This window comes from Spea bombifrons, chromosome 10, assembly GCF_027358695.1.
Source record: "Spea bombifrons isolate aSpeBom1 chromosome 10, aSpeBom1.2.pri, whole genome shotgun sequence".
Taxonomy (NCBI): domain Eukaryota; kingdom Metazoa; phylum Chordata; class Amphibia; order Anura; family Pelobatidae; genus Spea; species Spea bombifrons.
In genome coordinates this window covers 19,807,431-19,835,085 of record NC_071096.1, presented here as the reverse complement: position 1 = coordinate 19,835,085, position 27,655 = coordinate 19,807,431, and the positions used below count along the sequence as shown (strand labels likewise).

General features: G+C 40.8%; 1 protein-coding gene and 1 non-coding gene across 5 annotated transcripts; one reads left to right on the top strand and one right to left on the bottom strand.

Moving 5' to 3' along the window:
• Window positions 1–477: 477 nt before the first annotated feature.
• DPF2 (double PHD fingers 2) lies at window positions 478–15,952 on the bottom strand. Of its 4 annotated transcripts, none has more exons than XM_053448683.1 (12): window positions 15,848–15,952; window positions 13,949–14,109; window positions 13,311–13,418; window positions 12,843–13,054; window positions 11,929–12,021; window positions 10,785–10,863; window positions 8,573–8,614; window positions 5,858–6,004; window positions 5,486–5,614; window positions 2,349–2,461; window positions 1,319–1,400; window positions 478–1,229 (listed from the first exon to the last, which is right to left on the bottom strand). In XM_053448683.1, exons 1-12 carry the CDS (start codon window positions 15,868–15,870, stop codon window positions 1,156–1,158), a joined length of 1,263 nt encoding a protein of 420 aa, XP_053304658.1. In that variant the 5' UTR covers window positions 15,871–15,952; the 3' UTR covers window positions 478–1,155. The 4 variants fall into 4 exon arrangements, with proteins under 4 accessions (XP_053304658.1, XP_053304660.1, XP_053304659.1 ...); XM_053448685.1 differs by having other exon boundaries at window positions 12,894–13,054; window positions 15,848–15,951; XM_053448684.1 differs by lacking the exon at window positions 8,573–8,614 and having other exon boundaries at window positions 15,848–15,951.
• On the top strand, window positions 6,614–6,739 carry LOC128468099 (U6atac minor spliceosomal RNA). Its single transcript, XR_008345815.1, has one exon. It is a non-coding gene; the product is annotated as a U6atac minor spliceosomal RNA (small nuclear RNA).
• Window positions 15,953–27,655: the final 11,703 nt, after the last annotated feature.

Here is a 27,655-nt window from a genome sequence, read left to right as displayed (position 1 = left end):
GCAAAGGAGGCCTGATAGAGATCTGTGTGGTTTGCTGTGTCTATTGTATGTAAATTATCCCTTAAATACCGGTGTATTTTCAATAAACCAGAGTCCTATTTTCCCCTCAACAGTGGTGTTGTTTGATGCTTGGTGTGGGCTACTGTAATACCTCACTGTCCTTTTGTACATGCGTTGAGTATACTAAGCTACAGCTAGCCCCAGCACCAAAGCAGCTAAGGTGCAAGCGGCACTCCCCTTCTCGCTACAACGCTGGTTCTGTCTGGTGCGGGTGTCCTGGCAGGTGGACATCCCGCCAATGTATATAAGCACAGACATTCCCTTGTATGATGTTGCATTTTTAATATACTAAGAATTAAGAGGAAAAAATCGTCATTTTTTTTTTTTTTTTTTAGAAACATGAACAGAATTGCCAGAATAGTGCTGCTGAAGCCATTTAAACGTTCCCTGTAAACAAAGCAATATCTGAGTGCATCATAGGTTTTTCATTATAAAATACTTTATATCATCTCCAAAGAGTACATATGACCTATTTAAAATCTCAAACTCTATTATACTTGATAATGCTGCTCCCTACAACATAATTCTGTTTATTTTTTTCACATAAGTGATCACATAAAAAAGGTCAGTAACAGTGAATATTTTTGCATTAACCCCCACACCTTTAAAACATACTCCTACCTTGTAGGTATTAATCTGGATGTATTAAAATAAAAAAAATGAGCTGCAGACCGCTATTCATTGGATCACACTCATCCCTGGATTTAAGTCACATAGAGAACACTGCACTTACAGAGAATTTGATATTCAATCAGTTTTTGTTAAGGATCTTAAACTTAAACTGAGACTAAGGCTTAACTTGGAGCTACGGTCTGAAAAATACTCCACCGGTTTTCCACTTTACCCAAAAACTGATCCAAATATGCCCTGAACACTATGGCAACACAAGTATTTTCATAAAAGCATCATGAAAACAGTAATGTGTGATTTACATGCATAATTTTATGCTATTTATGTGTTTATACACAAATGGATGTCCCAACATAACCAAGGTTGCTCCATCACCATTGTTCTTAATTATTTAGCTTCTTTAGTTTCAAGGTCCCAGGATGTCCAGTATTCCATCCCTCAACCATGACAGGCTACATGCACCTGTCAAGAATTCTGATTCTGGTAAATAGAAGCTTTATCCTTCAGAAGATCCAGACATAGGTGACAACTCCAGCTCCCTGTAGAGAAAAAAAAACGTTTATATATATATAAGTATATAAAAAAAAAAAAGTAATGTGTCTAGATATGCAAACCAAGGATAGCTCACCTTCAGGGGGCTCAGCCATAGGTGGAGAGAGGCAGTACATGTGATATCCACGGTCGCAATCATCACAGAACAGCAACTGATCCTATGGAAACAGAGAACTCAAAACAGCTCTACAGAAAAGTCTGAGGCATGTTGCCTCTAGAAAGGGGAAACATAAGAAAACTTACAAAAAATTCACTACTGCAAGTTCATATAAAATATAAAGTACACCTATATTTAGCAAAACAATCTTAATTTCCACTTTAGATTACCTGTCATCCATGTGGGAATTTCATCATATGAAAAATGGTACTGGCAAGACAGATATGGTGTACACTATCCAAGCGATATAGAAGCCTTAAGACCAAGACTGATCTATCCTGCAAGCCTTTTATTTGGATAAAGGGGTAGAAGATAGCTTGTTGACTTTCAAAGGCCGACATTTTTCACGTTCAGCATTGTCCGCACTATAAGGGATTACAAACTTCTCCATGACGAGTCATATAAGCTTTGAAGTGGGGGAAATGTCTTCCAGTAATGGGTATCTGAATCAAGACTATCTTCTCTTTCACTAACTTAGCAATATGTATTTTCGGCCAACAGAAAATGTAAAAGTGAAAAAATATGAATACTTATTGATATAATGGCCAATACACACAGCTGCAACCCACAAAAGACTCTCTCCAATATACAACTACAAATTCAAAGTGGGGCACTTCTGTAATACTACGAGTATAAAAAGGTATAATACATAAAATAGCAATCAAATCAAGCTAATAGGTACTATAAGTATGATTTGATTTCTATTCTATTGTATGCATTGTAACTTTTAAACCCATCCTAGTTTTACACAAGCGCCCCAGTTTTTTGGTTTTGAATATGTATTTTTGGTTTAGAGCAAACTGCTAGCTTCACGTGTCTTCATAAACAACTTGAGACTTGGGAAGACTAAACCCTGCAGAGTACATTTTCAATGAAGTCACACAGACACTTGGAAGTTTTCAATAGATTAGTTGTACAAGAATAACCACTTAAACCAATGTTTACTCACATCATTCTCAGAGGTTCCACAGATGTTGCAGCACTTGCACTCGATACACTGCCAACGGTAAGTCTTCACTGCAGCCATCATCACTGGTGTGAACTGCAAACAGGAGGGATGTCCTGTGACCGCAAGAGAGAGTGGGACTCAGAATGAGTCTTCGTGAGTATAATTTTGTATTGGGTGTATATTAAAAATATGTGATGCACATACATTATCCCAAAAACGTGTACTGAAATCATATACTATGTTACTGCCATTTTCAGTGTGAGAAAAAAGCTAACTTTTCCATGTGGTTACCTTGAAGAAGTGTTGCCCATGCTAACTGTGTTAGTATAGAAAACTAATTTACTTTTAAAAATGTGTTTGGATGATATACTTCATTCAACCAATTTTTCTCCCTAGGATATTTTGGGATCATGCTGTAATTCAGCCTCTCTTGGTCCTGTCTGGTGTCACACCTGCCCTCTCAATACAATACTACACACCATGGTAAGGCAATAAGGAACCTAAACCAGAGAGATGCACCTAAACTCATATCATTGCAAAATTCAATCTGAGTGCCACGTTAAGTCTCGAAACATATTGCACTGAAAGAATATTACCTCAGGATGTTAGTATTTCGTTCCCACCCCTTATCTTGTTTAATTTTGTAAACATTCATTGATAATATGGTTCCAATAGGCAGTTTCTATGGTTCATTAAAGGCCATTTTTGGGGGTGCCAAGGAAACTATTACTTTTTTTTGCAAACTGAAGGCGATTTCAACATAAGATCAGGTGGCCTCTGGATGTCACTCTTCCCAGTACTACAAAGCTATACCATTTTAAGAATTAATAGCGCAAAAGCGATTCTCTTTAATATAGTCCAGTATAATACTTTATTCACCTTTTAAGAAACCTCACAGAACACCATCAAGCATTTTAGTATTGACTTTGTTATGCTGCAGGGACAGGCAATTAACAGCATTAGCTACTTAAGCACTTTATTTAAAACATATCAAATACATCTAAGGAGCCGCTGAACACAACACAAACAAGCTGTAACATTTTCATAGTTATAATCTAACTGCATGCAATTAAAAATCTTCCCAGCTTACTTTCTGTAAAGAGACAAAGCACATTACAGGAAGCAAATGGCAAAGGTAAGTTCCTGTGATTTTTTATTGCTTGTAGTTAAATTACATAAATGAAATAAGGCTTGTTAAAACATCTTAAAATAGATTTTTAAATAAAAAAAAGTTAACAGCTCCACAATCTCTAGCACACGCATTGCACTTAATTGGCTCCGATTAGGAGATGCATCACACATGCCTACAAGGCAAGCAGGCAACAAGTATTGGTCTGCATTTAGTTCTTGTAATCAACAGCCTAAAGAACTTTGTGTGTCAACATTTGAAAACGTTATATATACACACAATTTGGCAGTTTTTTTTATTTGAAATCAAATATTTGCAATTTCATTTCACTTGATCTGATGATATATTTCAGTATCCAACTGACCAACCTGATTGACCATTAAATGTTTTGAATCAGAAGGCACAAAGAGAGTGGTAGAAAAAGTCCAAAATGCCCGATACAAAGTGAGTTCCACCACAGGCAGATCAAAATCTTTTATTACAAATATCTCAAACTGCCACATGATGTGACTAATGCTATGCAATGTTTACGTTAATGACAATTCTGCTGTAAACATGTCTGGATTTACCCTATGTTAATAAAACAGAGCAAGTAGACCATGTGTGTATTTTTCAAAGATTAATCTTCACCTATCCATACCTAGTACTTTTTTTTTTTTTTTTTACCACAATTACCTTTAAACTGAATGTATTTGTAAATGTCAATACAACTCATCAAATAAGCAAATTCAACAACCTATGCTATGTATATATTGTAGGTCTGCACTGTGGTATAGATAAGCATAAAATAGCAACCTGTAGAGTTTTTGCATACATTACGACCTTTTTATGTAATACATTGTTATCACAGAACTGTTATATTAACTTCATATAGCTATATAAAAAGAACACACTGTAATCCATACATTATCGATCAGAAAAGATACCATTTAGTCAATTAAAATGGTTGACTACTGACCAGAAATATTAACTGGGAAACCTGTTAACATATTGTTACAGGCATGATTAAATTAACTTTTGTTAAAGGAGCGGCCTGGTCCCCCATTTTGTTTAATGTTAAATGCATATTGGAGACCATTTTGCATGGAACCCAAGGGGAATTGCTGTATGTACTCTCTAGTTCTTAAGAGTTAGAAAGTGAAACTTCTGCCCCGTTTGATTCCGCCCTGACTGCCTCTACTGAAAGCAAGGAGTACACATCTTGCACATGATTATCTGTGTTCAGCTACCATACATGATATTGGCTGCTACTAATCCCACTTATTCCAATGGAAATCCATCTCACATTAAATGCATTGAGTAGTACCAGCCATGAGCAGGAAGTGTACTTTAGTATGCTTCATCCTTTTCGTAGAGGCAGCTGAGGAGGTGCTTAAGTAGAGGTTTTATCTTCTAATTCCAATAACTAAATATTGTATGAACACAACAAATGGATGCCAATGCGCATTTAAGATAATGGGGTAGAAGTTGTACTTTCATTTGTAAGGGTGAAAAATGAAATCTAGTTCACAAGACGTTTAGACTTTGTGTGTCTATAAAGCTAAAAGCACTAGCACCTTTTAGCCATTCCAGCTAGAATAGCATTTACAATAATAAATTAACATTACTTTACACGTGAAAATATATATTATAGATACATACTTTGGGGTAAGCTTACAAATGTGCGTTTGAGTTAAGCAATTTGAGGATGTTATTAAAGAGCAGTAAAACTGAGAATGCAAGACACACTGGAGGGTTCCTCCTCCAAAAGAGAAGCTGGCGCCTCGTGCAACTTAATTCAGCAACAGATATTTTTTGGGGTCTGGCTGAAACTCACAATCTCACCTTGACTTAACTGCAGTGAAAGCTTTTCAAAGTATGCTATCTGACCCTAGTCATTGTCATCTGAGATACCCAAATCCTGTAATCTGAAATTACCACACTGGTGGTGACTATCCCCACCCAGACAGACTTTTGACAATGGAGGTTGATCATAAGGTCCCTTTCCTTTTTCCCCTTCCTTTCATACCCGAACGACCGCAGTCTGAGCAGGAAACCAGCTCCTCTGGCTGGTTAGTTTTCTTGTTGATCTTGGAGTCCCCGAGACAGAAGTCACAGTAATTGTTAGGCAGTGCAAGACCATCGGGACCCTTCTTTGCTGCATAAAGAAAAACAAATTGAAAGACATTCAGGTGGAGATACAGATAAGAGTGTCACACAGCAAGACACATGGAAATAAAATCAAGAGAATGATGAGGTCTTAAAAGCAAAACACTGAGAAAAGAAGTGAATAAAAGTGTATGTAATAAGATAAGCAGACTATTAGGGGAAAACACGCAAGAGGGAAGGGTAATGAGAGTTCTTAAATGGAATAGAACATGAAGACTGCACAGTTGCTTACATTTTTGCTCCTCTGGCCTCTGCATAACAGGAGTGGGTGGCTGGGAATCTTCCTTGTCTTCGGCTCCAGCCCCTTCCTCATCAACCAAATGTGAGTGTGCATAGTGATAACTCAGGCCTGGACGGTTCTTGTAGCGCTTTCCGCAGACTGGGAAACAAAAAGGGAGCAAGAAGTATGTGTGTTTTGGGGTGGATAAAAAGGGAAAAACGGAACCGGTTAGGAGACAAAGAAGGAACAGAGCAAAAGGGAGGTTGCAGGGGTTAAGTGGCATTGAGACCGCGAAAGCTTTCAAAACTCTTTCTACCTCTTCAGCTCTACATGCAACAGCAAAGTAAAATGCAAAAACACACAAAAAACCCCCCCAAAAAAACAGACAAGGATTCAGGACAACAGTGAGCATCACTTTACAGACTGCAAGCTTATTGGCCCAGCCGCAACACCCCACTTACCATTGGCTCACACTCCATTGTATACTGAGCTTTATCTACGAGGTTCATCTTGTTTATAGACAACTTTCATGGAAAATTTATTTCCTGCTTCTGTCTTAACTCCAAACCACTTTTTCCTTATTACCTTATTATTATTGGTTACATTGAACACAAAAAAATCTAATAACCCCATGGAGAGGCCAAAATGTTACAAGATCATGTGTCAATGCATTGAAGAATTGATCTACATTGCCATGAAACCACATACATTTATGCAAATGAACCCTTCAAAGCAAAGTGTTACAATATGGCATGTTATGTTTTTTGATGGAAAAATGAAAGGAGAGAAGGTTAGCAATTTCTGTGACACAAAAGGTCAAAGGCCTAAAGGTCTTTACAGATCATATATGGCTAAAACGTTTCTTCTTGCTTTGTTGTATCTCTATTAAAAAGTAAAACGTGATATATACTGGCATTACATGTTTAAATATTTTCAGAGGATAGCCATTATGATAATTTAAGGACAAGTACCACTAAAACAAGATGGTATGGTAATGAGGTCACTTAGTGGCCAACTCGGTTAAATACTAAATGAATTCATTTAATTGAACACGCATATATGTTGACCTACAGTAATTATCTAGAGATCAATGCCCAATTATGTTTATTCAAACAAATTTTTTTTGCAATGCACTGTTTGTTCCTTTGATGGATATAAGGTAAATTAACAAGGAGTTGTATTTAATACAAAGAAGCTCAAATTATTATTACAAAACCCAAATTTCTAAAAGTTGAATGACAAAATATAAAAGCACTACACCAATGAATCTATAATCCACTGCTGACATTAAATAGAAAAATTATGCATCTGAAGGCTCTAAGCGAGGTCTTATGTTGCCTGCGAGAAGTATCCACACTTGAAACTTGAGCTTCATATATTTCTATTTTCCATAATAAGTAGAAGGAAAGTTAAGCTCCTGTCAACTAGTCAAAGGATCTCTCCACAAAAAAAAGGTATTTTTGAAAATATAACCACAATGTCAGCATGCCAGTTGATATTCTTTGCCAAATGAAAAGGAACTATAAAGACTAGTACACGCAGCATATAGATTCCAAAGCATTGCATCAACCCTGAAAGAGTCCTGATTAAAGGAAAATGAAAATCTAAAAAAAAAATTATACCGTTTTAAATCTTTGAACAAACCATATTTAGTGGATACAGATGTTTATTTAGAGAGCTGTTATCTTCTATTTCATTGCAGGAAACCCTGAAGCTACTAGCCTCTTTTTCGTTATCAGTTGTGGTATTTGTAGAATTCCCAGGATGGACTAGGCTTTTCAAAACAGGCAGTGAAAGGCTTTTTTAAAATTATAAACTCCTTAATAGGATTTTTCACCTGTATTGTATTACAAAAAACACTGTTTCCCAAAGGCGGGAAGCAGAATACTACAAGGGTCATAATTCTGAAACATTAATTTCCATTTCTGTTATTGCCTTTGGAGCTCCAGACAGTAAACAAATTGCCAATATCTAGTCTTGGGGAACAGGAATTGTGCATTGCATTAGCCAATGATATCCAAATGCGATAATGTCTATGTGATTCGTCCCATGTGCAGATGTCAGTGATGAGCGAAGGCAAGTTTTGTTTTACACAGAGTTGCCAATTTAGAAGTAAATGGGATATCAGAGACTTTAAATGTGTAACTTTGTTTATGAAATTAATACCAAATTACTACAGCTGGGAAAACTATTAAAGTTTTAACAAAGTATATGGATAACACTGGCTTTGGTTATCCACACTTACGCCTCAGACAAGTCTGTGTTAGAGCAAAGCTAAAAGCTATGTAAGACTTTTATATCTCAAGAAATAGCAATTCATAAGGTCATAAAACAAAGTCTCAAATGCATGAAAGGAATATTTAACAAACATGCAAGATTTTTTTTTTTTTTTTTTTTAAACAAGGTTGGTTCAAAATGCTATGTGATGTTACAATATAGATATAATTTCTGGTAAATCTATCAGGTTCCAGTGTTCCTTAGATGCACGTTACATAAAACTTCAACCTTTTTTCTTTAACTTAGGGATGAAAAGTCAATGTGCCACGGACACATTTACAAAATGGGGTCGCAATGGACACATGGATGCAAGTTTTCAGACCCTCCCAATAGGACAATGGCATGAGTGAGAAAGACATAGGACATGGCATGCTAAGCTGCAGGGCCAGCAGAGACGGGCAGAGTGGGGAAGATGCCAATCTAGCTGCACAAACAAGCAAGTTCAACTACCTCTTTCGGAGAATTTCGAAGTTTGCTTTAGTTTGTTACTGTCTGAAATGAGGAGAGAAAGACACACAGAAAGACAGGAGTGAGTAGATAAGCCACACATACAGAGCAGAGAGAGCAAGTGAAGCAACAGATTTGTTGATACAGGGGTACCTTGTACCTCTTGAAAAAGCCAAGTTATTCCTACCCAGCAGAGGCAGGAGAATAGTAAATGCTCAAATATATATATTTTTTTTTTAAATGCTGATTTTCTGCTATAGAGTGCAGGGAGAAAATTTACAGTCACTAAGGATAATTACTTGGCTTTCTTTGCATAGTAAAATTTAAATTTACAGACACCAGATGCATAAGTTTAATTTACAGTAATGCCCACTGTCATCTATACATACATGGTAAGAATTACTCATTTGATTACATTAAAAGGGTATTGTAAGTGTTGACAAGACAAAGGCAAATTAAAAGCTAGTTATGGTCATTTTTAATATTTTTAAAATGGAAATCTTCCTAAAATGGAAATATTCCATGCCCAGACAGCTGGCCTCTCTTGCTCTTTCCTGCGTGATGAACTGCTTTTTTAAAAAAGGACACTTTAGGCCTCATGGGTTGGGTTAAGACACTTCAATCCACTGACCTAATTACATTTGATGAAAGCGTAAATAACCCCAGTGAGATTTTTCTGGACGAAAATGGCACTGAATAATAAACATAGGTAAATCAATGAAGGTATCCAAGAAATCTTTCCACATACACCAGGCATTTTAACTATGCATGGTAACTCAGCCTTTCTTACAGGAAACTCTTATCAAGGTTGGTCCTTTAATAAAGCATTTTGAATTCAATGCGAAAGTTAAAATAAACCCCTTTCTTAATAACAGCGTAGACTAAGAATTCTGTGCCACTAAAAAAAGGGACACAATTCTGGCAATAAGTGGCTTACTCGACAACATAGTATATGAATGTATTGATTAATATAGTTTTAAAACCCGAAAATTAACCCTCCCCTTTGTACCTCAACCTCATCTATAAAAACGCAAAAATGTAAACATTTGAAAAGATGCAAATGAACAATCGGCAGGAGAGATGCATGGTGGTGAATATTCTTAACACTTAAGATATTTATAATGTCTGTACAATAGGTCCTTATATAGGTGATATATATATATATATATATATATATATATATATGCTAAGGGGCATTTCAATGTATTTTCCCTTTTTTGTTTGGCTTGAGATGCCTGGGCTCCCAATAAATGTTATTTAACCCCCTCCTTGATTTTTCCTCATCCTGATCCAGCTGTGCTGTGTGTTTTATAGCCCTGCATTGCTGATTGCAGTGTGTGACCAGCCAGAAGGGGGAGCACAGCAGGGCTCTCCTGCTCTCAAGTGAACTTCCAGTGGCTGCCTGCATGGATGCCTACAGGAAGGGAATGCCCAATCGCATGATTGAGCATTCCTTTTGCGACTATGTACCAGTGCACGTGACGAGCTGCGCAACACCTGATCAGCAGCAGGAAGATGTCCCTGTACCAAAGTGGGTCCCAATGGACTTCTCGGCTCAGGTTTTAACACATATAAGTCCTACAGAAACTGGAAGGGTTAAAATGGTACACTGGTTTAAAGTAAATGTTTAAATGGATACATTTAGGGATGCTGAGTGGTGTCTTCGACTGGGCAAGGAAAACTGAGGGAGAAAGCACATAACCACAATCTACTAGACTAGATGATTGGGACACTGGTATTAGAAGAGTACTGTAATGCTGGAGGCAATGTTCAACCTATACGATGTAGTTAAACAATAGTAGAAAAACAAAATTAGAAGTAACCAGGGGCAAGTTTGCTGGTATTAACATGAATAGATTTTCTGGAGAAGTAGAATCGACTTGGCATTATAAGCACACCTGCTAGGGTGGTTAATTTTATAATATTTGAGTTGGGATCGCAGTGGAGAGACGTATACTAACAGCATCCACTTTAAATATGCATGCATTTGGTAATTATCTACTGTATCCAGAATAATTCATGTTTAACTAATCAATGGAAATTGAGGGTAAGATTGGATGTATTAAAATTATTAAAATTGTAATACAAAAAAACCATTTGACGTTTCTGACAAATAAGGTACAAAACTAGAAGAAAAAAAACAAAACAAATAAAAAACAGCTTTTATCCCACAAAACACAAGACCTGTAGTGGAAGGATGGTAAATAAGACTTACTGTCGCAGGCATACGGCTTATCTCTATCATCCAAAGCAGCTGCATCCAACTTCTTCCGGGCACTTCCCATGCCTTTCCCCTAAAGATTAAGAAAAGAAAAAACACACAACAATAATTAAGACAAATTAAATTGGGCAATGGTCTTTTATTTCCCAGCCCTAAATCAATTCAACAAGATCCTAGGAAATGTGGCGTTAATCTGCAAATGTCACCTACATGCTGCCAGTAGCATCAACAAAAAGGTGATGTAAAAGACAGACAGCGAGCTTGATTTGCATTTCATGCTTTCATGTTGTTTACGCCAAATTCTGGCCCTGCCATCTGAATGTTGCAGCTGGAATCGAGACTCATCAGACCAAGCAACATTCTTCAAATCCTCCTTTGTTCAATTTTGGTGAGCCAATTGGAGCCTCAGTTTCCTGTTCTTAGCTGACAGGAGTTGCACCAGGTGTGTTCTTCTGCTGCTGCAGCCAATCTGCTTGAAGGTTCGACGTGTTGTGCATTCGGAGATGGTATTCCGCATACCTTGGTTGTAATGAATGGTTATTTGAGTTACTGTTGCCTTTCAGTCATCCTGAACCAAGTCTGTCCGTTCTCCTCCGAGATCAACGAGGCATTTTGGTCCGCACAACTGCCACTCACTGGATATTTTCTCTTTTTCGGACCATTTTCTATAAACCCTAGATACGGTTGTGCGTGAAAATCCCAGTAGTTTCACTTAAAAGCCCCTTCCTTCCCCATTCTGATGCTTGGTTTGAACTTCAGCAAGTTTTCTAGACTACGTCTACAACCCAGACTTAAGGCTTTGGTATGGAATTAGAATCTATCACTATATTGTGGAGACAGAGAAAGAAAAAACACTCAACAGGAATTCAATAACCCAAACAGTACCATAGAATCAATGATCTATATACAACCACTGCTACGTTGACCAAATTTGACATACAAGAGTCTGCATAACAGTGATCCAGGACTTGTGAACAAGGAAAGACAACTAGCTTTTAAAGCTAAATACAGAGAAGATATTAAACCGAATATACCGGTGGACTGCAATAAGCACTTTTTATTTGGACATAAACGCATTTTTACTTTCACTCAGCAATTCAGCTCTAAGCCTAAAAAACAAGTAACTCTAAAACCCCACCTTTGCTTTGCCTTTACCACGTCGTTTTGGTGTATCTTCTTCATAATCTTCATCATCAAGGTCATCCAGGAAATCATCAGGCTCCAGAATACGCTAAAATAAAGAAAGAGATTCAAAAAGCTTCCCTGAAACATCACAAGCCCTCTGTTAGCCATCATCTAAAAAAATCTTTGAAAGAAGGCATTCAACCTCATTTTGATTACTTTGGCAGATCTAAACGTATGTCTGTTAATATTTTGTCTTATTATGCATGTTTCTCCATATATGAACCAATATACTCCTTTCCTCCAGATCCCTTCCTCCTCTGGCGTCCTATAGCCATAACGCCTCCCTTTTTCTACCTTAATTTCCTCTCTTATTAATCTCTCTTTTTCTGTAAACACCACAAGCCTTCTGCTAGCCATCATCTTAAGCCAGTCACAGATTTACACATACTTTACAGACTGTAAATGAGGATCATAAGAGATATTTCTAATAACGTCTACAAATGTGTCTCTAAGAATCCACAGGTCTAACACACACACAAGTCTGATATGCGCATAAAAGTTAGAAACACTCGTATTTACATGAAAAATTCATACATTTACATGATCAATAAGGAGTGTAAATCAGCGAATTTGGTAAAAATAATACCTTTATTAGCTATCCAAAGTCAAATGAATAGCAAGCATTTGAGACCATCTAGGTCTCTTCCTAGGAAACCTATGTAGTCCTGAAAGGTTCGCAATAGATCACAAACTATCTATTATACTTAAGTTAGCTGATAAAGGTATCATTCTTACATTTTATATTTTCCTTTCTATGGCTTAGATTGTACGACTATTTACTGTAAATAAATATTGCGTTGATGAGGGGGACATCAGTTTAAACTTCCTTGTCCCACCAGGCTGTTTATGTGGCCTCACTGTCTTTACCGTGATAACTCCACTTGCTACGTAACGCTGCCTTGCGCCGTAGGCCTGTACCTTCCGTGCCCGGCTGACAACACCTGGGAATTCAGTTAGGCTGTCATCATCACGAGGATCTGGCACAATCCGCTTCTCAATAGTGTCTGAACGAAGGAGAGCTTCTAAGCTGCTTCCATCCTGTGGTATCAGACCTTCCTTTTTCATCATCTGATCTGGGTCTTAAAAAGGAAAGGGGAAACAATTTGACAAAGCGATTAGACACAGATTTTCAATTCCATTCTTGTGAAAACCCTAATCAGGCCATGACATCAACATGACTGACAACAATGGAAGCCTGCAGATAAAGTGAGTTTATTGGAACAAAAAGTAAAAACAGGTTTCTGTCAGTGATAATCAACTGTATTTTATACTCAAATTGAAAAATATTTTCTCAATGGCCTTCCCCTCTAATAAGTGGATAGCAAGTCACATTACCTGGTTTCAGAGAAGGAAACGAGAGCCTGGGGTCCTCCGGTGGGTGCGCCCTCCTCTTTTTGCGCCAGCGGCGGGATGGGTATGTGTATAACTGCCCTGGTGCTGTACCTTACATGAAGACAATAAAAAGCATATGTGACATTGACCTATCAGCTGGGTATGGACAGTTCAAACATTTTTATGCAATTTACTTTTCACTAGAAAATATTTTGTAAAATGTGTTTTTTGCTTAACAGAAACTTACACTAGTACTTTTCATGTAAATCCCCTTATATGACCTGTACACAATACAAGTCAACAAAAGTAAATAGCGTTCAGGGCTTTAGTTTAACCATGCTAAATGAATAGCTTGACCCTTTGGCAAATTCTGCTTTGCTGCCTAGGCAGAATCATTAGCAATGCCTTCTAGTTACAGGACACATTGCATTGCAGAGGTCTACAAAGACCACAAATGAATCTAGTTCTGTTGAACAAAGTAAAGAGAAAACAGTGAAAAGTGTTAAGACAAATTCACCACTAATATTACAGAAATGGTTTACAATATATAAATTCTATCCATGAAATAAAATCCTAGTTATTGTACCTAAGATACTTAACAATATCACAAGCTTGTCAGAAATAACATGTATCCATCATACCTGGACCCCTGTGCCGCTTCTCCATCCAGATGTAACAGTTGCTTTGAGCAACACCAGTCTGTGAATCCAGGAAAGGCAACCGCACGCTGCGCTCTGCACACAATCTGGCATTATAATTGTGGCACTGCTCCATAGCATCCTTGTAATACTGCTCTCCAAGGCTGCATGGGAGGATAATTTGACAATAATTTGTCATATTAAAAAAGTTTTTCATATAAGAGGTGCCTGGATAATAAAAAATGTAAACTTAAATTCTACCAGTGGATGAACTAGCTAGACTGTCCTTGTTAAACTCGCCTGAGTCTAGAACTCACGTGTCCAACCGTGAACCATTCTGGTATAACCAAGTGTAGTTATTATGAAGAACAGGTACAAAGCACACAAAATCTATACCCACAAGTTTAGAGTCACCATTTATTAAAATGAGTAAGAAATGTCATCATAATGAGTAGCCCAAATGCGCGTAATCTGGTTAGGACACTATTTTTTTGCACTATAGAGAACAGCCATTTTTATTGGTGTGTGGACATTTATTTTCATCACTAAATTTGGTTTTAAAAAAACAATCAATCAGAGGGTAGAAAATTTCACAACGGGGAATTGTTTAGATAAATCTGCGCCTGCCACTAAACTATGCTACTCGAGGCGAGTGGTTCACAATTTCCAAAACAATTACACTGACAGCACAACACCAATACCATCTATAGGACATTTTGAAGAATTTAGTTAAGTAACAGCACAATAGCAATTTAAGTTAAATAAAAAGACACAAGTTGGAAGATATGGAAGAAGGCAAACCCCCTTACCACCACCTTGCAGGCTGCACTTTATTCAAGCTTGATATTGTCCTTTGACCAGTGACAAGGCTTACACTGGATATTCAAGGTGGTTGGGGAAGCAAAATTATATATTGCTCCTTTGAATCAATACCCGTCTTTATACATAATTGCTTACCGGCCTATGCAGCATAAAATTATTCCCAGTTTAATGGATTTCCCAAACACAACCCCATTTACTTTTATTTTCTCAAAATGCATAACGTTGCATTTATGAATATTAGATCCCATCTGCACTTGGATGTCCAGATCCTCAAAATCACTCCGCAGGGATATCACATTTAGTTCAGACTGTTTTCTAATTTAGTTTCATCTGCAAACAATGAATGGTCTTTAAACAAGTTTTCAGTCCAGATGAATGCAAACTCACCTAAGCCTATCTTTTTTAATTTATATAGTAACCTTTTAGTAGGAACTGTATCAAATAAATGACATCCACTGAAAGAAAGATGATTTACTTTTGCTCGCCTTTTCATTACATGCGATTACGTCAGTCTAACAAGATCTGTTGATTCATTATATAGAGACAGAAGTCTCGCTCACAAATACACAGACTTAACTTTATAATAGACTCCAATATATATCCAGTAGGATCCTCCACAACCCGAGCTTGTATATTCTAGACTCATGTGGCATCATATAATTAAAAACATAATTGTTTGTAGTGTACAGAACATTAGATTTAAGTCTGTGATGAATGTGGCCTTCCAGCAGAGAACGAGCTACTAGAAAGCTAAGTAACGTGAGTTATTGGTGAACAATAACCCCCGCTTGGCTGGGAATTGCAGTCCTAACACATTTACACAGCCACAATCTGCCCAAGCGGGAGGTCGATCGGGGGGCTAAACCTGTGAAACCTTCCACTTTTTCAAAACTCTGTTTCTTTATACACTTTTTATCTTGTCCCTTGTTTGTCTCACCCCCCACCCTCAATTAAATCGTAACCATTCATTTCCCCCCTCGTGAGCTACCAAACTGTCTATATGATTCCTCTATCTTACATTCATTTTTGTGCATTTAGAACACGGCTATAAATCTGTTTCACCGACAGTACTCAACTCACATCTTATCCACTGCAGCGGCCATCTTCTCACTCTCTCCCGCGACAGCAGCAACCTTACGGAGTCTGCGTAAGAGCGACTGACGTCACTACCAAGCATGCGCACTAGTTGCTACAAGAAAGCGACCAGCATGTCTTGCGTATAGGAAGTCATTGTTACCGATTTCCGGTTGTGAATCGGTTGCTTAATGATAGGGAGTTCGTTCTTTGTGGGTCTTTGAAAACTGTTTTGCTTAATAGTATTTTTTTTTAGAGATGTATGATTCTAGTATTGACCAAAAACTCGCCTTTTAGTTTGTTAAACGATACATAAATTTTTCGTTCTCCCACACTATATTGTAGCTAGGCTGTTACGGCGTTATGAGGGAAATGTCGTTATGTACCTTCCATAATCTGGAGATGCAGCTGAGCAATTTTGACTTGATTTTACTGCCATGGCATATAACCTGTGCAAAAAAATAAGGAATTATAGAAATTATTGCTATGGCAGACTTTGACATTGGTGGCCAAACAGCTGCATGACAAGTGTCCAGAGGTGTTTAGCTATATACCTGTTTGCAAAAAAGGGCAACGATGGTTGAACCAGCACATAGGAGAAATATCTCCGTTGTGACGGAACCCTCCATCACTGGGGAGGCCCAAGAGCCAGCCTCCTCCCTGTTGACTACGGGCCTCGGCTTCGTAAAGACTTCTGTATCTACTCCCAGAAGTATATCTTCCCATCACTTGCTGAGACGATTATCTCTGGCAGCCATCGTTTCAGATTAATGTCAGAACCCCCCCTGCCATGGTGCATTAATGTGTTGTATAAATCGGTCTCTTCTCTCCACCACCACAGACATTTACCCTGGCCAATTCCTGGAACTGATTTCGGCCAGTAATAGTGGAGGTTGGGACCCCACTGTATTTTTAATCCCTTTACTGACCCTGTTGTCTCTGGGAGGCAGATTAAGGGGGCGGTTCGTATCCCAATATCTTGATTTATGTTAATGTGTGCTTTGCTAGCTATATCCAGCCCTGTGTGTGAAAAATAAAGCAGTCTTCATTTTGGTTATACTATACACTGAGTCTCTGCTAGTGACTGGGAAACTCGGGAAAGACTGTGTTGTCCCAGGCCAAGGGAGCACAAGTCAGCAGAGGTAGTCGGTCAGACCATCCAGCTCTGTGACATCCGGAATTTAAGGTATGGAAACCCCCCCAGTGGTGAAGGGGTTGATTACATAATCATAGGCACAAACACTAGGTAGAAAATGCACATGCCTGGAAGCAGTAGTCTATTTGGCCTGTCAGTAACCAGTACTGTTGCTGCCACTATAGAAGAGATGTGCATACAGGTAGTAGAAGAACCAATTCGCTGTCCCACCTGCTTAGAAGAAAAGACTGAGAATTAATGGGCTGTGAATTTACAGATAACATAAGAGGTGCTGGAGAGGACTAGGCTCCTTAAGGCTTATAAGGGTCCAGGGCCTGATAGATTTTGGGGAATCTATGATAAAAACATTTTAAGGATGTTTGTGCCCATTGTTTGGCCAAGATTTTTAATTTAATTATGGAAGGCAACATTATTCACCAGAGAAGCTGGCTGCCACGAGTGTGGTGATTCCCGAATCGGGGAGGCATCCACTGGATAATACTGCACAATATCATTAATAATAAATAAATAGTATCAAACATCGTTATGGCTGGGAAATGGAAATTAACAACCATACCAGTTACAAAAGAGGTGAATTCTATTAGTGATATGGAGGAACTGTGACATAGACATTGAGTGCATATAAAAAAGTCTGTAGTAGCTGGGAAAAAAAAAACTATATGGGTGTCAAACTAGAAAAATAAAAGAGAAATAACAAATAGTTAACAAACAAAAGCAGAACTGGGTTCTTTGCTGCCATGAGATTGTATCAGGTCATGTAAAGTTACTTTTGGATATATTAGATATGGACGTTTGGACACGTAAGACTGAAGTCAACTTAGTATATGTATTAGGGCTTAAGAAATGCTTTTATATTAAAACCCATTTACTAGCCCCTGCTGCCCATATATATATATATATATATATATATATATATAAATATTAGTCCCTGCTGCCGATAGCGGGTATAGATCAACACACAAACCCAGATCAATTGAAATTCACTTGTGATCTCAGCACTGAAGGTATATATCAAATAAACAGACTCAGACATACAAGTCCTGTATTTGCAGGTATACAATAATAATATATGAAACGTAGCATCGCAGTATAGATCAACTGAATAAGACATATTAACCTTGTATTTGCAGGTACACATAAATAATGTATGGAAACATAGCATAGCGGATATGGATCTACAGAAAAACACAAAAACCCAGCTTTGCAGGTAAAGATCAATTGGAATTCACATAAAAACACGGCATTAAAGGTATATTTAAAACCCCCTAAATTACAGGCATATATCACAGGTTGCACACCCCAAAGCCAGCCCTGGCGTCCACACTGCCCACATAGAACCTGGCCAGCACCCAGATTACACACATATGATTTGCAATCTTTGTCCCCAAATAGCCCAGCACAAGTCAACTTTGTCCCCAAACAGTCCGGCCAGTGCCATCTTTGTCCCATATACACCCTGCCTGTGCCATCTTGGTCCCCAAGGCTCAAACCTCCTGCTAGTGCCATCTTTGCCCTTCCACAATTATACATCTATGATACACAAACACTTTTACAGTCACTCACTAATTCACACTTTAATTCAGACAACTCATCCACATATTAACTCATGCTCTCCCTCATTCACTCAATGCATCCACACATTAACTCATGCTCTCCCTCATTCAGACAATTCATCCACACATCTCCCAGTTTGTGCCCTGTAATTTCCACAAAACCACAAAAAACTAGGCATGTGGGGTATTTCCGTAATCAGGAGAGGTGGCTGAACAATGTAGGGTGTATTTCTCTGCTGTAACACATACCCTGTGCCAAAAATCCTCAACAAAACAGAAATGTTGGTGAAAAAAGTGCAGGCAATTATAGCAAAGGCTGACTTTGGTAGTGATTGGCGGCCAAATGGTTGCATGAAAATTGTCCAATTAATGGGGGCGTGGATAGCCGTCGGAGAAGATGGCCGCTTAAGTGAATAGCTCCACCGCGGCCCTGAGCTATTTTAGCTATCTTTAGCCATCCTGCACTATGGGGCGTAATAAAAAGATGCCAGAAGACGCAGAGACCCCGAGGGGCAAGAACAAGTCGACTACTTCCTCGTTACGGGAATATTTCCAGACGCCACGCGATCTCGCCTCGCGGCCTTCTGAAGGCCTTGACGCACCGTCCCCTGAAAGCACGGCAGACACGGAGGACTGCAGGTGGTGATGGCGACGCTCAGGTGGACCCTAAGGGCCAGGAGACGATACTTCATCTGTTTTCCTCGGCCCCATTGAAGGCTGATTTCATTACACTAATGACGGAGCTTAAACTCATGCTCTCCCTCATTCACTCAATGCATCAACACATTAACTCATGCTCTCCCTCATTCAGACAATTCATCCACACATTAACTCATGCTCTCAATGCATCCACACATTAACTCATGCTCTCCCTCATTCAGACAATTCATCCACACATTAACTCATGCTCTCCCTCATTCAGACAACTCATCCACACATTAACTCATGCTCTCCCTCATTCAGACAATACATTCACATATTAACTCATGCTCTCTCTCATTCACTCAATGCATCCACACATTAATGCACACTCTTTACTTATATCTACCCCCTCTCCCTCCCCTATCACTTTCTACACCCTCTCCCTCCCCTATCACTTTCTACCCCCCTCTCCCGCTGTCTTCTTAAAAGCCGCTCGCTGGTGCCGGCCCCTCTCTCTCCTCCGCATCAAAAAAAAAAAAAAAAAACGCCATTTAAAAGCCGCTCACCGGCGCCCCCCTTGGGATGGCGCCCATGGCACGTGCCATGGCTGCCATACCCTATATACGCCTCTGCATAGAGGAATCGCTGGTCCTGTTCAAGTGTAGACTGAACTTCAAACAGTATATCCCGTCCAAGCGCTCAAGGTACGGTGTAAAGTTATATAAACTAAGCAGAGGTGCGGCACTACCAGTGCTCTGTGCAATCAGGAGCTGTTGGCCCTCGGGTACATTGACAGGAAGGATGTGTATATCCTCTCCACTATACACAACGAGAAGGTGGTATCTGTCAGTGTACGTGGGGGAAGGTGATGCACAAGTGCTCAAGCCTCAGTGCATCACCGATTACAACAGGAACATGCGGGATGTAGATCTTTCTGGCCAGTGTCTGCAGCCGTACCTAGTGCTGCCTAAGACCAAGACTTGGTACAAAAAGGTGTCAATTTACCTCACCCAGGATGCCATGTATGTTGTACAAGAAATGTGCCACTGGGAAGATCTACACCTTCGAGTTCCAGTTAAAAATCCTGAGGGATATCCACTTTGAGGAGTCAATCCCTAACGTGCAGGATGAGAATGTCCTGCATCTTACCTGCAGGCATTTTCCTTGCACAATCCCCCCACTGGTGCCAAACAGAAGCCTCAGAAAAGATGCAGAGTTACAAAAAGGGTATTAGGAAGGACTCCAGGTACCACTGCCCTTCTGGCCCCTCTTTGCCAGGACTCTGCATTGATGAGTGCTTCATGATCTACCACACCAAGGTAGATTATTAAATTTATTTGCTTTATATTTCTGTATTTTGCGTTAGGGTGAGCCACAAGGGGATAAAGGTTTCTTTTATTTTTTTAAATTGTCACAATTCCATATGTTTTTGCCCTGCAAATTCCAAAAAAACATAAATAACCATATGCATAAAAAACCTATGCATGTGAGGTGTTTCCATAACCAGGAGAGGCGGCTGAACAGTTTAGGCTGGATTTCTCTGCCATAACATATATCCTGTGCAAAATATCCTACGCAACACAGAAGTGTTGCTTAGGATATTTTTATGGGGTATTTATAATTAGGGGGTGCTAAACAGGCCCCAAATGAAACATAGGTCAACTAAAGCAAAATGTGAAAATTTCATGTTTGGAATCTATTACGCGCATGGTCCAGTTTGTGCCCTGTAATTTCCACAAAACCACAAAAACTAGGCATGTGGGGTATTTCCGTAATCAGGAGAGGTGGCTGAACAATGTAGGGTGTATTTCTCTGCTGTAACACATACCCTGTGCCAAAAATCCTCAACAAAACAGAAATGTTGGTGAAAAAAGTGCAGGCAATTATAGCAAAGGCTGACTTTGGTAGTGATTGGCGGCCAAATGGTTGCATGAAAATTGTCCAATTAATGGGGGCGTGGATAGCCGTCGGAGAAGATGGCCGCTTAAGTGAATAGCTCCACCGCGGCCCTGAGCTATTTTAGCTATCTTTAGCCATCCTGCACTATGGGGCGTAATAAAAAGATGCCAGAAGACGCAGAGACCCCGAGGGGCAAGAACAAGTCGACTGCTTCCTCGTTACGGGAATATTTCCAGACGCCACGCGATCTCGCCTCGCGGCCTTCTGAAGGCCTTGACGCACCGTCCCCTGAAAGCACGGCAGACACGGAGGACTGCAGGTGGTGATGGCGACGCTCAGGTGGACCCTACGGGCCAGGAGACGATACTTCATCTGTTTTCCTCGGCCCCATTGAAGGCTGATTTCATTACACTAATGACGGAGCTTAAACTCACAGTGAAGGAGGAGATGGCGTCCCTGAGGACCGACCTCCTAGGCCTCGAAAAGAGGATCGACACTCAGGAGCGAGAGACCACCCGCCTGTCTACCAACCTTTCCCACGTGGCGAAGATATCGACACAGCACACTCTTTACCTGGCGGACTATCGGAGACGTTTGGAGGACTTGGACAACAGGAACAGGCATAATATTAGAATACGTGGCCTTCCTGAAGCCTGTCCCCAAGGGGTACTTAATGATCTCTTCAATTCACTGCTCAATAGGCACCGGGATACAGGGATCCCCATGGATCCCTCGTGGCCCATTATCAGCCCCACCACGAGACGTCATTTGCCATGTGGTGGACTACAGGCTGAAGGAGACCATCATGGGAAGAGCACGTGAGGTGGGCACTTGGCAATACGAAGGCCATGAAATCTCCTTCTATCATGACCTCTCCGACCTAACCCTGCGTACCCGGCGCATACTACGCCCGCTGACGAGTGAACTCCAACTGCAAAAGTTACGTTACAGCTGGGTTACCCCTTCAGCCTGAATGTCTGGATCAATAATACTGTTGCGTCGCTGAGATACCATCATGAGCTCCCAGAGTTCTTGGAAGCACTTGGCATCGATGATCTTCACGTTGACGATTGGGGGCTTCCCGGAATTACGCTTACCCGGGCACCCAGCGGACCGTCTGCCCTGCCGACACCGCCGAGAGGTCTCCAGCATTCGAGGCCCGCTGGGACAATGAGACTTGACCCCTGCTCCTCCAAGGGATGCCCCTCCAAGAGCTTTTGTGAGAGAGGAGTAACGACTGTCCGGTGCAGTGAGTAACCCCCAGGACAGTGACTTCGGCCTCATTTATTGCTTCTTGGCCTTGCAGTTTAGTTTTCTGTTTTCTGTTTTTTTTTTGAGTTCTGCATTGTGGTCCCTTGTGCTTGAAAGCAATAGTAGATACCCCCCTCAACTACGGTGAGGGTGGAGGGGTTCATCGTTGCCGGGACAGAAGAATACATCCTCAGACTCTGTGGTGTTTGGATTTCGAGACTCTGATGCTACCACTTTAACTCTATGTTTACCATATCATGTGCTGCGATATGTTCATGTTAAAATGTGTACATCATTGCACTTTCCTTTATGGCTTGATATTGTGCCCCCCTCTGGGCTACATTGTGATTTTGCACTATGCACTCTGTTCCCTATGCCGTCCACTGCTATCTGTTTCGGGTTGTGCTAGGTGCATCCCTACACTTGACGTCATAGCTTGCTGTAACGGCCCCTCCTAGGGTGCTTTGAGGCATCGCACTACACATTTTACACTGATTGCTGTGGCTACATTCGGTCGGGACTCCGATACTGACACTCCGTCCCTATGTTTACTATGCTAAATGCCGACATATGTTTTCTGTTGAATTGTGTACGTCACTGCACTTTCTTTTATTGCTCGGTTTCGAGGCACCCTCTGGGCTGCGTTGCGGTATTGCACTATACGTTCTGTTTCCTATGCCATATGCTAGTATCTGTTTTGGATTGTACTGTGTGCACCACTGCTGTCATAGCTTGCGGTCCCCGCCCCCCCTGGGGTGCGTTGAGGTATTGCCTCTCCTTCCTCTCTCCTTCCACACACGGGTTCCGCATTTGCGGCTGACTGTTTGGTCATATACACGGCTCGACACGAGGTTCTACGTCTTGTTATATGTTGCCTTTTTCAGTTACCTTGTTCTTTGAGTTTGTAATATCTCTTACCAGTAAAAGGCACCATGACATATTGTGTTTGTACTGTATCTTCTTCCGTATCAGTTTCCCCATACAGGATCTGATTCTCGCTCTGCAGGTTTTGGGTGGCGGCGGGCTCTCTCAGAACATTGTTCTTTTGTGTCTTTTGGTCCTCTCTTGGACGGGTGGCGCTTCCCCCTGCATCAGGAGTGTTTCACAATATTGGGGTGGTCACGCCTGCTGCCCTCCATTATTAAAGGCAGCTCGTTCCATTACCCGGTAACCACTCCAAGTGTTGTCTTTTCCCCTCTCTCCCCTTCTCCGCCCCCTCTTTTTTTTCTTTTCTTCTTTTCTTCTTTGCTCTCGTCTCTTTTTCTATTTCTCCCTCTCCTCTGCTTCTCTTCGCTATGACACCAGTGATGGCGCAGCGCCCTACTTGTACGCGTCTCAACCTTACCGTCGTCTCATATAATGTGAAAGGCCTCAATATCCCTGAAAAACGCTCTTCGTATGGGGTTTTTCAGCAATAACATATGGTCTCAACCCAGAGGTGTGGCTGTTCTTTTTGATAGACATACGCCATTTATTGAGAAAGCTCATTTGTCTGATCCGAATGGTCGGTTTATTTTTGTAAAAGGCACTATCGCGGACTCCCTTTATACTTTTGCTAATGTGTATTTACCCAATAGACAGCAACACCGCTGCCTCTCCAAGATCCTTCGATTGCTACGCCCCTTCCAAGAGGGTCTCTTGATCCTGGGCGGAGATTTCAATGTGGCATTTGAACCCAGACTGGATACTTCCGAAGGGCACTCCTTTACTCCCCCGCATGTCTCCCAAAAAATGAAAGCTTTACTGCATGATCTTCGGCTGGTAGATTGCTGGAGGGCGCTTCACCCCTGCAATAGGGACCACAGTTTTTTCTCCGCTGCCAAACAAATCTATACTAGACTCGACTACCTCTTTATACCGTATTAGCATCTCCCCAAATTGTTGTCTGCGCACTACGGTCTGATTACTTGGACGGATCATGCGCCATTGATGATGTCTTTGGCCTCGACTCTAACCCGACCGACAGCGATGACATGGCGACTTAACGAATCACTCTTTATAGATCCAGTACTTCAGGCTGATGCGAAATCGCTTCTGCTTAACTACTTCACGGACAATAACACCCCAACTGTATGGGAGGCTCATAAGTGTGTGATTCGCGGACATTTCATAAAAGTCGGGTCTGAATGGAAGAAGGCGGCTGCGTCCGCACTAGGGAAACTGTATGAAGACATAGCGACATTGGAACAAGCCCATAAAGATACTCTTACCGATACTGCCTTCCAACAGTTGGTCCTCTTACGTAGAGATCTCTCTTCATTGCTGGTCACTAGGGCGAGGCAGTCTTTCCTACGGCTGAGGGCCCTATATTATGAACACGGGGCAAACCCGGTAAATATTTGGCTAGGGCCCTGAGGACTCGCCACAGACAATACTATATCCCTAAAATACGCTCCACAACTGGTTCCTACAGACTTCCTCATGAGATTATGACGGCCTTTACGGACTATTACTCTAACCTTTATAATCTGTCTGGTGCTACCTCGCCTGCTACTCATGCTTCCCGATATATACTTACCTCTCCAGAACTTTACGGAGAAAGCTGTCTGTGGAGGAGGCGGATAGTATGGAGACTCCTATCACTTTGACTGAGCTAGGGTTGGCAATTAAAGCGTCGAAACTAGGGAAGTGCCCCGGGCCCGACGGGCTCCCCTTGCACTATTATAAGAAATTGTTGGAGGTCCTGGGTCCACAGATGGTGACCTCCTTTATTTCTATTCTAGAGGGTAGGGACATTCACCTACACACTCTGATGGCTAACATTTCTCTGATCCCCAAAGACGGCAAGGACACATTTGGGGCATGCGCATTTTTCAATGTTGAACTTTGGCATGCATGGGTTTGTCTGGTTTTTGGGAACTAAAAGGCCACATTTGGGACGTGTGCATTTTTCTAATTGGGAATTAGATGTGTGGCCATCCTTCCCCCGTGTTAATTGGGACATTGTTGAACCCGGCCAATTCAATTTACCCCATCAAATCATACATTTTTTAAAAGTAGACACCCCATGGGCATTTAATATGCCAGTATTTTAACTCTTTCCATGCGAGAATCGTTTTAAGCTAATGTGCTAATTTTAAGACTTGCTCACAAAAATTTTTTTTTATATATATTTTTAATTTTTTTGCCTTTTTTATTTTTTGAAACATTTTTTGAAATGTGAAGGTTCCCCTGATGGTGACATCAGTGGGAAATTATTTTTCCATTTTACTGTACAGTTTTTTAACTAATTTTTTGTAAAGGGTGCAGAATCACTCGTAGTGGCGGTTGTGACCACTCTCCAGAGCGGTCACAGCACGTCCTGGGGTGGGAGTTTGGTGTTGCTGAATGCCTCGTGATCGAGGCATTTCAGCGACACCTTTGAAGTTTAGGGGAGGGGCCAGGCACGGCCCCTGATGCCGATCGCGGTGTTGCTGAATGCCTCGACGTAAATCCCTTTCTGCACCCGTTTAAAGTCATGACAGTCCTGGCATGTCAATTGTCGCTAACCCTTCGTTTTCGGGTGACGTGCCAGGGCCATTGTGACTTCACTGGCATTAATAACATGTTCAAGAGGCCCGTAAGAGGACCTCTAACCATTTTTTAAAAAAATATATAAAAAATACAAAAAATAAAAAAAATATATAAAAAAGAAAATAATAATACATTTAAAAAAAACAACTTACATCCCATTGCCCTAGCACAACATCTACTCAGTATAACCCTCCTGCCCCCGTTCACAACACCCAAACCTGTTAAGCCATAAGCATAAAAATTCTACAAAAAATGTACACCTTATAGTATGTTCCCTATAAGTGCTGGGAAAGTATGGAAAATCTATATAAATTAGGTATTTCTGAAATCAGGACACCTGAACTGATAAACTTGGAGGAGATTTTCCATCACTTTACTAATTTTATGAGGATTCAGAGGGAAATTCTTTTAAAAAAATTAGGTGTTTTTTTCAAATTTTCGCTAGTTTTTACTAAATTTCTCATTTTAAATTTTCAGCTAATCACCCAACTGTGCTATCAAAAGAAATCTCTATCTCTCCTTGAAAAAAAATGGCAAAATTGCTCCGGGACGTGAAGGGGTTATGAAAGTTGGCAATTTACACTTCTAGCCAAACCACTGATTTATGTACAACACAAAATATTTTGGTTTATCTTCTCATTCTTATATCTTTCTCAGGACACATCTGAAAGTAAGCTTTAACGCTGTGCACCGATAAACCAGTATATATGGCAACTGGTAAAGTAGTATCAGACCACTGCGTACTCAGGAAATCACCTGTGTTAACCTCTAAATCGATTAACCTCATGTCTTTATTCTGACTACTAGAGGCATGTCGGGACTTGCTGGGAGCATAGAGCAGGGTGGAGAACTAGGAGGCCAACAGGTATTTGTGGGAGTCCTAAAGGTAAGGGCCAAAGGCAAAAGCGAAAGTCAGGTAAGCGAGCCAGGATCAGGACAGACGGCAGAGGTGCAAAATGGGTAACGAGCTGGGTCAGGATAGGAGAGATACGCAAAGTCCAGTAAACAAGCCAATGTCCGATGCCAGGAAGTACTTCGAGCAGAGTAGGTAGATCACAGGAGGAATTTGGACTGAGCACCTAATGCAGGGTGTGCAGGGTTTTTATAGGGGCTGTCAGGTAAAGCCCCTCCCTCCAGCTCCAGAGTGATCCTGCCTCCTCCCTTCTACACTATGCAATCCCCTAAGGGAATGCCAGCCTCTTTCCCTGCCTCCCCCGCATCTACCAATGCTGCCACGTCCACAGATGTCAGGACACGCCCCCCTGTCGTCACCATCACGGAGGTGCTCACGGATCGCGGCACTCGTGTTACTGGAGGCCAGGGATGTGGCCTAACTTGCGATGGAGCGGCAGCACGCTGTGCGCTGGAGGCAGCAGGGGGAACCATGGAAGGACGGGAACTCCGGAACGTTCGTGGAGCAGGCCCGGAAGCCTGACAAGTCATCATTCTGTTCTGGATTTTGCCACCTACTGTTTTGATAGGGTATGATCATTTATTTTCAGACCCCTCTTTGCTATGCAGTTTAAATATATGAGTAAAAGCAAAATCATCTGATGAATATACCGCAGGATTTTCAGCACAAGCCTGCAACCTGATCTGGAATATAATAATTGACCATTCCTGTTATTAGCCCTATTACATTACATTGGTCCAATATTGTCAGCACAGTCTATTGCTATATGTACAAATCTATATGTTTAAAGCATTTTATTGAGTAGTATGCCGTTCTTCATGCATGACATTTTTTTTCTCTTGCTGTTATGTCCCTGGGATTAAAAGAGTGCACCTGACCTTCAGCAA

Bases quoted from the DNA above. Each gene is read 5' to 3' on its own strand.
- DPF2 (XM_053448683.1), bottom strand. From the start codon at position 15,870: ATGGCCGCTGCAGTGGATAAGAT. The intron at 13,419-13,948 runs GTATGATGGATA...TCTTCATGTAAG, and splicing joins GAAGCGGCACAGGGGTCCAG to GTACAGCACCAGGGCAGTTA. The intron at 13,055-13,310 runs GTAATGTGACTT...TTCCTTTTTAAG, and splicing joins GTTTCCTTCTCTGAAACCAG to ACCCAGATCAGATGATGAAA.